This window comes from Leuciscus leuciscus (assembly GCF_965113295.1).
Source record: "Leuciscus leuciscus genome assembly, chromosome: 17".
In the NCBI taxonomy this organism is placed as follows: domain Eukaryota; kingdom Metazoa; phylum Chordata; class Actinopteri; order Cypriniformes; family Leuciscidae; genus Leuciscus; species Leuciscus leuciscus.
In genome coordinates, this window is record NC_138741.1 from 31,159,422 (window position 1) to 31,174,191 (window position 14,770).

The following is a 14,770-nucleotide window of genomic DNA, read 5'->3' on the forward strand; positions in this document are numbered from 1 at the left end:
ATGCATTTCATCACTCTGAAGTGTCAATAGTGCTATTTATTTACATACCGCGATATACACTCACCTAAAGGATTATTAGGGACACCTGTTCAATTTCTCATTAATGCAATGATCTAATCAACCAATCACATGGCAGTTGCTTCAATGCATTTAGGGGTGTGGTCCTGGTCAAGACAATCTCCTGAACTCCAAACTGAATGTCAGAATGGGAAAGAAAGGTGATTTAAGCAATTTTGAGCGTGGCATGGTTGTTGGTGCCAGACGGGCCGGTCTGAGTATTTCACAATCTGCTCAGTTACTGGGATTTTCACGCACAACCATTTCTAGGGTTTACAAAGAATGGTGTGAAAAGGGAAAAACATCCAGTATGCGGCAATCCTGTGTAGTGTTGCACGGTGTACCGATACTTCAAAAGTATCGCGATACTCGGAAATTAAAAACGTCACGATACCTAAATTGATCAGTATCGATACTTAAAAAAAATTACAAAAACGCCTCCCTATGGACGTCTGTGTTTTTTTCCTGACGCACGCAGCAAAGAACCTGCCGCTGTCAGTGTCATGTGACAAAACACTACAGCGAGATGGCTGCATGTGCGAGCACAAGTGGTCCACGACTCGTAGAAAAAGATGACGCGAGGAGTGACATATGGAAGTACGTTGCCTACCTTGCTCTGTTGCACGGTGCACCGATACTTCAAAAGTAAATCGGAAATTAAAAACGTCACGATTCCTTAATTTATTAGTATCGATACTTCAAAGAATGACCGCGTTCCAGATGTGTAAGGCCGGCGACACACTGGCTGCGTGCAGGGCTGCGTGTCGTGTCTGTTTTTATTTTGGCTCCCATGTTAACTGTCTGTGTGACACACGCGTCTGGGCGCAGCTCGAGACGCGCGGAAAACGCTTGCATGCTAGAAATAGAACCGACGCCTATTTTTCACACGACACGCAAGCGTGTTGGAAGCGTTTCCAGGCAAAATAGAATAGGAAAAGATGTTTCTATGTCATTTTGACACGAATACATATTAATAAATGACATTTTGATGTTTGAAAGTTTTGACATAAATACAATATAAATGTAATTAAAAAAAATATTATTGATTTTCAAATATTGCACCTCTCAATACAGAACGAATTATTATGTAGCCTATTTTGCCGTCAACACTGCCGACGTTGTCTTTGCTGCTATATATTTATGTTTAACATGAAGAATAGGCCTTCCACAACTCTCTCCCCACATGTCAAATATATCACCAATGAGGCTTATCATATGTTACCAATAGGGATGTCAATTTTCACAAATTCCCATGATCGATCCTCGTTTAAATTAACGATCAATTAATCGATTAATCGTTAGCCTTAATACTGCGATATGCGTCTACTGCAGTGGCTATAACACCATGACAGGGTCTGCAAATGCTGCTCAAAACGCTATATGTTGCTATATGTAAAATGTTTCGATGTGATTGATAATTAAATTAATTATTTAATAATCAAATATAACTACTAATACAACGTGTCACCAACGCCGCCTCATATGCGCTTAGAATGTGTGACTGTTGTGGACGCGCTCTTCCTGGAACAACTGCACGCGCTGAATGAATCTGCTACCGTTAAACTGGAGCACTTTGCTAGCACGTTATTTATCTAAAAGAAATGCGTCCTATATGAGATTAATCAGGTATATTCAAAATAAACATAATATTACAAATTATATCTGCACAAAATGACGCAAATTCATGCACAAGTGAACTTGAACTAAGTTACGTGCCATTCATTCAGAACTACTCATGTTGTGGACGCGGTCTTCCTGGAGCAACGCGACACGGCAACTAAACCCAAATAATTCACAATGTTTTATTACAATATTGTTCTCTTTATAATGTTATGTGATATTACAGTCTCAATAGTTTATTAGTCGTGCACTGCCGTTTGAGCTGCGCGCGCTGAAGCTGACGCTTTACTACAGAGTTCATTCTTAACCAAATGCATCCAATATGAGATCAATCAGATATAGATAGGCCTACAGAAAATAAACAGTATTACAACTTACATTTGCACAAAACAAAAGCCTGCGAATGCACACGCAAACTTATAGTCATGATGAAGGTGTAAAATGGTCCCAAACATAACTCCGGCGCGCTCGCTTTACATGTTTCTCGGTTGAGCAGCGCGCACGCGCATGAAGACCTGCTTAATCGATGATCGATAAGTTGTATCGATTAAATGTATTATCGACAATTAATCGATCGTCGATTAATCGTTGACATCCCTAGTTACCAATATTAAACATTGTTTAATGTAATCGCTATTCATATTTTTATTCAAAGTTCAGAATCTGATGTTTCTTATGATAAATGAGATGATGCTGCTAAATTTATATATTTTTTTTACCTTGAATGTCATTTTGATATTTCATATTTTGTTCAAATGTTTAATATATCTGCTGTTCATATGTTCATTTATTAGTGTGTTATATGATTAGAATGTTGTCCCGGTTTTAAAATAAAGCACAGCAATGATATTTGAGAGTGTTTCTCCCTTTTCAGGAAAAGTATCAGAAAAGTATCGAAATCGCAATACTTGACTTGGTATCGGTATCGAAAAAATAATTTTGGTATCGTGACAACACTAGTCCTGTGGGCGAAAATGCCTTGTTGATGCTAGAGGTCAGAGGAGAATGGGCCGACTGATTCAAGCTGATAGAAGAGCAACTTTGACTGAAATAACCACTCGTTACAACCGAGGTATGCAGCAAAGCATTTGTGAAGCCACAACACGCACAACCTTGAGGCGGATGGGCTACAACAGCAGAAGACCCCACCGGGTTCCACTCATCTCCACTACAAATAGGAAAAAGAGGCTACAATTTGCACGAGCTCACCAAAATTGGACAGTTGAAGACTGGAAAAATGTTGCCTGGTCTGATGAGTCTCGATTTCTGTTGAGACATTCAGATGGTAGAGTCAGAATTTGGCGTAAACAGAATGAGAACATGGATCCATCATGCCTTGTTACCACTGTGCAGGCTGGTGGTGGTGGTGTAATGGTGTGGGGGATGTTTTCTTGGCACACTTTAGGCCCCTTAGTGCCAATTGGGCATCGTTTAAATGCCACGGCCTACCTGAGCATTGTTTCTGACCATGTCCATCCCTTTATGACCACCATGTACCCATCCTCTGATGGCTACTTCCAGCAGGATAATGCACCATGTCACAAAGCTCGAATCATTTCAAATTGGTTTCTTGAACATGACAATGAGTTCACTGTACTAAAATGGCCCCCACAGTCACCAGATCTCAACCCAATAGAGCATCTTTGGGATGTGGTGGAACGGGAGCTTCGTGCCCTGGATGTGCATCCCACAAATCTCCATCAACTGCAAGATGCTATCCTATCAATATGGGCCAACATTTCTAAAGAATGCTTTCAGCACCTTGTTGAATCAATGCCACGTAGAATTAAGGCAGTTCTGAAGGCGAAAGGGGGTCAAACACAGTATTAGTATGGTGTTCCTAATAATCCTTTAGGTGAGTGTACACGAGATAGCAAAATCTCTAACTATAGACATTTTATACCGTGGAAACGATATATGTCGTCATACTGCACAGCCCTAATGTCAAAGTTTTTGATTCACAGTGGTTGTGGATAGAAACTGTCAAACAACACATATATCCACTAAATATGAATTTTGTCATTGTTTTGGAGCACATTAGCTTCTAAACTTTATTGTTTGATTTGTTTGATTTTATGCTTGATCTGTATGTCTGTTTTTGCATAGCTTTGTATTTTACTGATTTGCTTTTATGCTGTACGGTGTCCTTGAGTGCATTGAAAGGCACCTATAAATAAAGGGTATTATTATTATTATTATTATAATAAATAACCTTAAGGCCAAGATGGCCAACATACTCGTACGATATTTTGATTTCACTTTTTAAGTCACAGGGAAGGTTCATCCAAATACAAAATTCTGTCATTTACTGATCCTCATTTTATGTTAAACCTGACTCTCTGATATGGAACATAAAAGAAGATATTTTGAAAGAAAAAAAGTTCAGTGAAGGTCAGTGGGATACAATGTTCCAACATTCTTCAAAATAGCTGTCTCATTAGTTCTGCTACTGTGTTCTGTTGTTGCTGCAGAATGAAAGCCTGAAAACGAATGCTGGCACAATCTCCAGTGCTGCTCCAGACCTCTGCATTGTGTACAAGCTTCATCTCGAGTGTGGAAGACTCATAAATCTATATGACTGGCTTGAGGTACGGACATGCTTAATCAAAATCACATATAGAGGTGGGTTATCTTTTTCTGAAAGTGTGGATGGTGTGAAAAACGTATCATTGCTTGTGATATTTCCAGGCATTTGTAACTGTGATGTCAGCTGCTGAGGACCAAGATGCTGATTCTGAGGAGAATGGCAAATTTGACAGCCTTAAACAGTATCCTTTTTTGACATTTTACTGTTAATGCATTCTTTAGAGAGAATGTTTAAGGTAAAAGCATGTGACTATCATAAATGAACAGATTGTTAATGTACACTTTTACTTTCCTTTTAAAAAGGTCTATGAAAGGACATTTCTTGTACGTATGTATTGTTCTTAACATTAACAGTGCTCGTTTCATTCAGGCTGTTTCTGAGATGGAATTTCTTGGCTTTGTTAAATCAACAAAACAGAAAACTGATCATGTGGCCAGACTGACTTGGGGAGGATGTTGAAGAAGGCACTGTTTCCTGAACACAAGAGATTGGCCTGACATTCAGAAAATAAAAAGCTGTCAACTGTATTACATGTTACTGTTACTTTTTTGTTGTTGTTACCGTTTGTTAATTTACAATTAGAATAAGAAATACTGTTTTAATGTCTGTCAAATATTTGAATTAATCTGAAAGCTGAAAAGCTGAAATTAAACCTGTAAAGTTTTAATATGATCAAACTATATGAGATAATAAACATGAAAATGAATTTGAAAGATTTTTTTTATTACAATATTTGAAAGCGACAGAGTTCTGTAAAGATGAAAATGCTCATTTTAAACATTTATTTACAGAAAGTAGGCAATATTTAAATATAAAAAATTATATTTATAAGACAACATAAAAATACAACAGTACAAATAATTATAAATAAATAATAAAATCCCACAATTACAGAAGCAGTTTCAATAACTGTAAATAAAGTGCTTGTTGAAGATTATTTTTATTTGTGAATACACTTTGCATTAGGATAGTAAAGACAGTAAAGCGAGCAATTATGTGTTTATTACATGCTCAGAATCATGCCAGATCTTTTTCCACCTTTAATGTACTGTTGAAAATAACAAAGTTAATGCAACAAACAAATAGCTATTAAGGGGAGAAAAAATAAAAACCTAAATGTACCTGTCTGCTTGAATGTGCACACTCTTTCACAAAGAGTCTTTCACACTTTTTCATGTTACTCTGTTTGGAATTAACTGATCACATTCAGACTCTTACTGAAAAAGTAATATAAAAAACAAGACTGCTCATCACCCAAACAACACCATAACCACAATGAAGCATGGCATATGCTGCCTGTATAGGGCTGTTTCTTCTGGGGCAGAATAGAAGGAATCATGGGTAGTCAAATATTAGTTTAGGGGTGTGATTAGTTTATTATACGAATTCTGTTGGTTTCAATATTAGGTAACACTTTATTTTATTGTCCCTATTAATTTTCCCCCAAATGCCCTGTGATATGCTCTTCTGTAACGCATAGCCAAATATTTAAATTGATAACATATTTATATTTAGTCTGTAAAACTTCTTTTTTATTATTAAATGCTAGTCACATTACAAATAATAAACATGACAATAGTCCAACATATAGTATGAAAATATTGGAACAAATATAGACTACAACAAATAGGAAAAAGAATATATACAGTGTGTCACTAAAACTTGGCTTGGCTTTTATGCGCTACTACGACGTCAGATTACACATTTTCAAGGGCACCAAAAATTCCCGCCCCTTCTCGACATGATTGGTTAGTGTGTTCATTGTAGACACCTCATTGGATAAAATGATTATAGCGTCATGGTTACCGCCTCCGCTATCGGAAGACAGCTGCACTGGTGAGGAAAACGTGTTTCCTGTTTGTGTTGTATTTTGGCTTAAAACAGCGGTGTTCTTATTGAAGATAGATGTTGTTTAATAATGTTGCTAAGTAAGAAGTAAAATATATAAATAAATAAAAAACACTTTTTAAAGCATTTTAAATTGATGAAACAGACACCGTGTTGTCTTGTTAGCATAGCGGAGTCTTTTTACTATTTAGAGGTAACGTTAGATTCTAACATGCAATCTTTTCTATAAATCTCTCAACCAGGGATGTAACGTTATGCCTTTGCTTTCATACAAATACTTATGTTATACACTGTTTATCTAAGCAAGAGTGCTCTGTGCCAGGGCAGACTAACGTTAGTCGTTATTACCAGGGTAATTCCGTTGGTGAATTATAGTTTATATATATTTTAATTAAACAAAAAATGTTTTCATAAATTGAGAAAATCCAGAAACTGCTTTGTATATTATTTGACCATTAACAACGTCAGTTGAAGTATTAAATCGACAGTTTGACTGAAAGTCGCTGCAGTTCAGCTTATTAACCACAAGGTGTCGCTCGAATATTACGAATTCAATCGAGACTATCCTCTGTCTGGATGATTGAAGTCCCGAGATGAGGAAGCCTTGTGCCACTACAGGACTGTCCATACTGAGAATACGTTTTTCTTTGTGCAGTGGGGTTCTCAACAGAAGTCTGAGACCACATTGAAAATCTGGGATTTTTTCATATAATGAAAAGTTATATAAAACTTTTAAGACATTTAAGATTCAACGTGGGCAAATTTGTTACAGCAAATGTTAAATGAAGGAAGGGAATTGCACAAAAAGTCATTAACATGCTCTTTGGAACATTCTGAAATCATATTCTGATAACACTAAGAAGTTTGTTCAAAACCTGATCCATGTCACTTGAGTGCATGTCATTAAAGCAAAAGGGGAACATACCAAATACTAAGAAATTCTGAAAATCATGTTAATTGTCTAATACAACTCAAATTTTGCTCAATAGACTGTTGTATTCCCACTGTAATTGAGAAGAGACTCATGTTTTTCAGTTGACTGAACTGAAGTCTGATGGCAGCGACACAGAAACTGGCCTGTTATCGGTTACCCCCCCTGCCTACTATAGGGGAGATTATCAAACTGTATAACCTGAGAGCCGAGAAACAGCTTTCTCAGAACTTCCTCCTCGACATGCGACTCACAGGTAACTCCAATTACTGTTCGATTTCTAAATGTGTTAACAAGACTTGATGGATTTCAATAAAGTAGCACACTCTTTATGTGCAGACTAAATGTAAACTTTAAACAAAATGGATTGTATTTCAGATAAGATTGTCCGGCAGGCGGGAAACCTGAAGGATGCGCATGTGTGTGAGGTTGGACCTGGACCTGGGGGTCTCACCAGGTCTATTCTAAAAGCTGGAGCGGCAGACTTATTAGTGGTGGAGAAGGACACACGCTTCATGCCAGGATTACAGGTTTGCATATTAATGTATTTGGTAGAGCGAGAAATTGGTCATGCCCATTATGTGGCCATTTTGAGATTGACACCAGCTGATAACCGCTCGACTGGCAGACAGAAGTGTTCATTCGACTTCATTCATTTAAAGTGTACTTTTCAAAATTTGTCACCAGGACAATATATATTTAAATTAATTATTAAAGGGGTGGTATAATGCCCTTTTCACAAGATGTAAAATAAGTCTCTGATGTCCCCAGAGTGTGTATGTTAAGTTTTAGCTCAAAATTCCCTATAGATATTCTTATATAGCATGTTAAAATTGTCACTTTTTGAGGGTGAGCAAAAACGCACCGTTTTTGTGTGTGTCCCTTTAAATGCAAATGAGCTGCTGCTCTCAGCACAGGGGGCGGAGCTTCAAGAGCTCCTGTCCTTTTACCTCACACAGACATGCACTGGAAATGTCAATGTTTATGTTCAAACTAGAGTCACTAGAGATGGAGTGACTCAAGAAGAAGTGACAACATGTAGAATGCAACAGGACGTTTCTGAATGGTTAGTTGATGAATTTATGTAGCTTATGTGTAGTTATCTTCTAGTCATTGATTAGCATATTCTGTCATGATAATCTATAAATCTTGTTCCCGGGGGCGGGGTTTATGTAAATTATAGGGTTAGTGATGTCACTAACCCGGGAGGAATGTCGTGTAGTCTCTACCAGCCGTTTGCTGTAGTCCTTAAAAAACGATTTCTTTAAAAGCAAGTATCTTCTTTTGCTTTGAACTTTGAGCGTTGTAACTTTGCAGATGTTGTTTATGCTCAAACAGCAACATTACACACTAACTAAAGTTAGAAAAGTGAAATCATAATCAACCACCCCTTTAATTTGAAAGAAATGTAGTTTTAAATAAGTAGTGTTCATTTTTTTTTTTTTTTTTTGCAATGTTGTGTACAACAATTGTGCATAACCCATATACACTATTCGGAGTAAAAAAACTAAAATTATTAAAAAATATAAAAATAATAATTATTTTATAATGTCTAGTTGTAAATCTAAATAAAAAAAACTTGTGAAAAGATGTATAGCCTTGAGGAAATGGCAAATAAGCCATTAGCCGCGTTTCCATTGCAGATTTGTGCAAAACTTTTGTGATATTTTTTAAATGTGGATAAAAAACTATTGCGACATGACGGCGTTTCCATTAACCAATGTTATGTGACTAAAACGTCAAAAAAATAAATTTTCTCGCTCGTTAAGTCAATCCAAAAATCATGGCGATGGATGATAGTAGGTTTTCTTGCATCACTGCCGCTGCACTAGACATTATATAGGGAAGACCGGGGATGGTTGTAACCCCATCAATTCCACCAATTTGGGATAAGATATGAGTCATATGATCACTTCAGTATTTTCCTACTTGTTCTATCTAGTAGACAAATTTAAACACACACACACACACACACACACACACACACACACACACACACACACACACACACACACACACACACACACACACACACACACACACACACGTGTGAGTCAAACAGACATAGTCTGTTATTGAGAGAGAGAGAGACATTGTTTTATTTCAATAAATCTGTTTTTGAACAATATCATATCATATGGTATGGCATCCATTTTTACTTCTTTTTTCTATTGTTACAACTTACCCCAGCATGTGTTACAACCTGCCAAAGTAACAAAGGAACACCATGTATTTAACATCAACTCACGAGGTCTGTGATATTCTTGTCGAGGGTTGAATTGGTTCCACTTGTAGTAAACAAATGTGAGTACTTTGTATAAAAGTTTGTATTAAAAATTCAGTGAGTTATAGGTGCTGAAATTTCAAGTTTGAGTTTGTTAAAAGTTTGTTTTCCAGACAGTTGATGGCAGCAATCTTCCATTAAACCATGGCACAATGTCCATGAATGAAAATTAGAAAAGTGGATCTTTTAAAGATAATTTTACATAGGAAGTTGTTTTTTTATAAGAAACATATTTAAAAAAAATTCGTACATTTTATTAATATAAATGTAAATCCTTAAATCCCACTCAACACGTGTAATAAAGTGAGTGATATTACATTTGTTTTAAAAATAATTAAATTGTTACAAAATCACATTGGGGTCAAATGCCTGGGGTCATTAAAAACCGAATGGTGCGTAAAGGGTTAATGTTGTGCTATCATTAACTTTTTTTACATAAAGTGGCATTACAATATGCATTGGCCGCCCTGTTCATTAGATATTGGTATCAACAGTGTTCATTAAAAAAACAAACAAAAGAAATCTGAGGGCTGCATGAGATGTAAATAAGATAAGATGTAAAGCTGCACATCTCTGCTGTGTCATCAAGCGCGTTGAAGGTCGTCTCAAATGGAAGTGTCCTTGGAATGCAGCTTTCGTTTCGAGGCCTTCATTCTGCATATTTTGAAGGATGTACTGTATCACGTGTATCCTGTACATCCACAATCTTTTGCGCTCATTACGATTCATGAGAAAGAATTGGTGAAAAAAAGCAGCACTAAGCTCGCCTAAGTTCATTATGAAATGCAAGACCAAAATTTTTTTTTCGGAGATGAAGGCATTGTTTTCATTTGTTGTGTTTGACATTAATCAATCTCCAAATGCTAAACTGCCCATGATGGAAATCATTTGGAGACCACAGATGGTTGTCATTCACTGTATTACATTTATAGAAAGTAAAAAAGTAAAAAAAAAAAAAAAAAATTATATACAGTATATATATACACACACACACACACACACATACACACACATACAGTATTTTTCAAAATCTATTTTTAATAGTATTTTTGCACAGTGAGCGCAGGTGGCGGAAACCTTGACGTGGCCAGTGGACTTAATAGAGCATCTCACTCTAGCATTCAGTGCTAATTATATATAATGATTATATATTGTTCACTGACTGATACAGTCTTGTACTTTGTGGTGACACATGTCCGTGTGGATGCAGCGAATCACACCTGTGCCATTGTAGACCTATGATTACTTTTTTTTACCAATGATTATTTTTTCCTCTTACAGTGTTACTTAGTTCTACTGGGACAGTAATTTATTTTATTGTTTTAATAGCCTTCATAAGCATTAATATTAAATTGTTTGAGTCTTCATTTGGTCTTTCAGCTTTTGTCTGAAGCTGCCCCTGGAAGAATGAGGATAGCACATGGAGATATTCTCAGATACAGACTGGAAAGAGGGTTCCCAGCTCACATAGCCAAGACATGGGACGATGGTAAACATTACAATGAATTTCAATAAATAATTATGGCATCCATGGTAAATATGAGCCAAACAGGTTGTGGCAAAATGTCTCACAAATTTAATTCAAGTCTTACACTAAATTTTTTTAAATAAATGTGTGCCACAATTATTGGCACCTTTTAATTTAAAGGGATAGTTCACTTTGAAATTAAATTTTGGTATGTTTTAGCTTACCTCAAGGGCATCCAAGATGTAGGCGTCTTTTTTTCCGCAGTAGTTTCAATTTTGATATTTTTAGGTCAAACCGTTCTTGTCTGTCAGTCATATAATGCAGGTCGATGGTCACTGTCTCAAAGAGCAAGCACAGAGTCCAAATTAAAACAATTCCCCGTCGTCCAAATTAAACAATTCCCCATCGTAAGTACACATTGATGGCCTAAGACACGAAACGAGCGGTTTGTTTGAGAAAACGAACAGTATTTATATAGTTTTTACCTCTTATACACAGCCACGTCCAAGTGATCTGAGAGCGCGGGCGGGTATAGATATATACAATAGAAGTCGCCTTGGCTACGGTTTCGTTCCAATGAACTGCCGTAGCCAAGGCGACTTCTATTGTATATATCTATACCCGCCCGCGCTCTCAGATCACTTGGACGTGACTGTTCGTTTTCTCACACAAACCGCTCGTTTCGTGTCTTAGGCCATCAATGTGTACTTACGATGGGGAATTGTTTAATTTGGACGACGGGGAATTGTTTTAATTTGGACTCTGTGCATGCTCTTTGAGACAGTGACCATCGACCTGCATTATATGACTGACAGACAAGAACGGTTTGACCTAAAAATATCAAAATTGAAACTACTGCGGAAAAAAAGACGCCTACATCTTGGATGCCCTTGAGGTAAGCTAAAACATACCAAAATTTAATTTCAAAGTGAACTATCCCTTTAAAATTTCCCTTTATTTAGATTCCTTTAATTTCCCTTTGTTTAGATTCCCAGTTTTGAGTCCTATAATGTGTAATAAGTTTGATGAACATTTGGCTGATTCTTCAGATTCAGAGATCCACACTTGTGTACTTTCTTCTTTAGCTCATCCCAAATATTTTCCATGGGGTTTAGGTCAGTGGACACGGATAGCCATGGCAACTTTTTTTTGCGTTGCGTTTGAGATGTGCTTTTCTGGACCTTTGAATGGGATCTGTTATTCCTGGCAAACTATAGGCTATAGTCACCTCATATTTATACCTCAGTGAAACTGGAAATCAGGGATGGGGAACTTCAGTCCTGAAGTTGAGCAGAGTTGAGCTCAAACCCTGATAAACTCTCCTGCCCGTATCTTTCTAGTAATGCTGAAGAGTTATACATTTTTCACAATAATTTTCTATTAGGGTGCCGATAAGGCTTTTTTTGTATATATTAAATATATGAACAGAATTGGTTGGACTCCTATCCATCAAGTCCTGTCTGAAATGTTATTATTTTAGTTGGTTTAAAATGATTTTCAATAATAAGAGAAAATAGGCTTACATTTGTTATTTTCCTTACAACCCACTGATCGTGTCCAAATGCTGCAGTTTAACTTTGTTTTAATCTGCCAGTTCTCTCATTTCACAAGTCTTTGCTTTGGCTGCCAGTTCTTGCTAGAATTTGGTTCAAGCATTACACCCAATCTTTCAAAATTTACACTCCAGTCCTTCCATATATTGCCTCTCTGTTCAGCACCTTATGAGAACAGTATAAGATAGAACGTACTCGGTTACTAACGTAACCTCGGTTCTCTCTAGAAGAGGGAACGAGTACTGCGTAAGATATCTTACGCTAGGGGAAAATCCTTTTTCCGCGAGATATTGAAGCCAAAAATTATCCTTAATTTTGTAATAATGCAAAACGCGTTGCGGCAGCATGCAGACATAGGCGAGGCAGCTCGCGCGCCTATTGGCTGCTCTGCGGCAACTGCAGCAGCCTATCGAGCGAGGCCTGGCGTGACGCCAGACCCAATCAGGGCACTTCGCGCCCGCTGCGTCACGTCCCGCCGAAATGGGCGTGGTCTAGGCCTATAAATACCGCTCGCAGGCAGCTATTATCTGGTTTTTCATCATCGAAGCAACCAGAGCGTGTGCATGCACGGCAAGATACGCAGTACTCGTTCCCTCTTCTAGAGAGAACCGAGGTTACGTTAGTAACCGAGTACGTTCTCTTACGAGAGGTCTCTCGTACTGCGTAAGATATCTTACGCTAGGGGACCCAATGCAAAACGCCGTGCGTGCTGAGATCTGACACCAAAGACCCAAGGGCGAGAGCCCGGGGTACATATAGTGCACAATCACTCAGGGAACTCACAGGGAGTCCGGGAAGAGGGAGGGGCGAAGCCGCACTCTTCCACATATGGCAGCGTCGCTGAGACGCGAATTTCATCATACAGACAGGGCGGGGTACGGCCTGAACTGATGGGGGAATGTGGGTCTTACACAGTTTGCCCAGGCACATCTCGTGCTGCTACTTTTCACTGTCGAACGTTGAGCTGTGCTCAGTAGACGCAGCATTCTGAGCTGATAGCATCAGGTCAGATAATACTGGTAAACTTAGACCGACAGCAGCCTGGCCTGCAGGGCGGGAACCTCTAGGTTATAAAACCTTATAAATGTAGACGGGGAGGCCCAGCCTGCCGCCATACAAATATCTTGCAAGGCAATCCCACTTGACCAGGCCCACGAAGAGGCCATGCCTCTCGTGGAGTGCGCTCTGACACCCAACGGGCACTGCATGCCCTTGGAGGCGTATGCCAGCGCTATAGCATCAACTATCCATCTGGATAGGCTCTGTTTCGACGCGGCTAGTCCCTTAGAACGTCCGCTAAATGAAACAAAGAGCTGCTCCGTCTGTCTGAAAACAGACGGGCGAGACACATAAGCTCGTAATGCCCTGACTGGGCAAAGGAGGCTCGCGTCTCTTCCCTCATCAGGGACCGGTAGGGCTGACAGGGAGATAACCTGCACCCTAAACGGTGTGTTGAGGGATTTTGGAACATAACCGTGCTTAGGTTTGAGTATAACTTTTGAGTCATTAGGCCCAAACTCCATGCACGCCGCGCTCACAGAGAGCGCGTGTAGATCCCCTATGCGCTTCACTGAAGCGAGAGCCAGCAGAAACACCGTCTTGAAAGACAGGTGTTTCAAATCAATTGACTGTAAAGGCTCAAATGGCGCACCTTTCATGGCTTCCAGAACCGTAGAAAGGTCCCATACGGGGACTGAGGGAGGTCTGGGAGGATTCAGTCTCTTAGCCCCTCTAAGGAAGCGGATGACTAAATCGTTCCTTCCTATTGACTGACCAAGCGTTGTTCCTGAGAACGCTGCTATAGCCGCCACATAAACTTTGAGCGTGGAGGGGGCCCTGCCCTCATCCAACAGCTCTTGTAGGAAGGAAAGCACCTCCGTCACACCACAGTCTGTGGGTGACACACCACGGGTTGTGCACCAGCCCGAAAACACTGACCATTTCGAGGAGTAGAGCCGTCTCGTAGACGGAGCTCTAGCCTGCGTGATCGTGTTTAATACTCCTTTAGGGAGTCCAACATGTACCCGTTGATGGCCCAGACATGAAGGGACCATAGTTCCGGGTGAGGATGCCAGATCGAGCCGTGGGCCTGTGAGAGGAGGTCTCTCCTCACTGGTACTGGCCACGGGGCAGTACTTGCTAACTGAATCACGACTGGGAACCAAGGTTGGTTTTCCCAGAACGGTGCCACCAGCAATACTGAGCATCCTTCTTCCCTGATCCGTTCTATCACCTGAGGCAGGAGAGAGACGGGGGGCAAAGCATAGAGCGGGCGGCGGGGCCACACATGGGCCAGCGCCCATGGCCCTGCTCTTGGAGAAAAATTCCGGACAGTGAGCGTTTTCTTGAGACGCGAACAGGTCTACTTCCGCTCTGCCGAATTTCTTCCACAGCAGTTGGACTGTCTGTGGGTGTAGAGACC

General features: G+C 39.3%; 2 protein-coding genes across 3 annotated transcripts in view; both read left to right on the forward strand.

Moving 5' to 3' along the window:
* orc3 (origin recognition complex, subunit 3) overlaps window positions 1-4,977 on the forward strand; it is a 29,996-nt gene extending 25,019 nt beyond the window's left edge. Inside the window, exons 18-20 of the mRNA XM_082143476.1 lie at window positions 4,149-4,265; window positions 4,366-4,445; window positions 4,618-4,977. Coding sequence (XP_081999602.1) covers window positions 4,149-4,265; window positions 4,366-4,445; window positions 4,618-4,723 — 303 coding nt within the window. The 3' untranslated portion in view covers window positions 4,724-4,977. The remainder of the gene's footprint in view (window positions 1-4,148; window positions 4,266-4,365; window positions 4,446-4,617) is intronic.
* A 125-nt stretch (window positions 4,978-5,102) lies between these two features.
* tfb1m (transcription factor B1, mitochondrial) overlaps window positions 5,103-14,770 on the forward strand; it is a 33,676-nt gene continuing 24,008 nt past the window's right edge. The window contains exons 1-4 of one of the 2 annotated variants that reach the window (XM_082143586.1): window positions 5,103-6,100; window positions 7,148-7,299; window positions 7,422-7,573; window positions 10,708-10,816. In XM_082143586.1, coding sequence (XP_081999712.1) covers window positions 7,167-7,299; window positions 7,422-7,573; window positions 10,708-10,816 — 394 coding nt within the window. In that variant the 5' untranslated portion in view covers window positions 5,103-6,100; window positions 7,148-7,166. The other variant, XM_082143585.1, reaches the window with a different exon arrangement.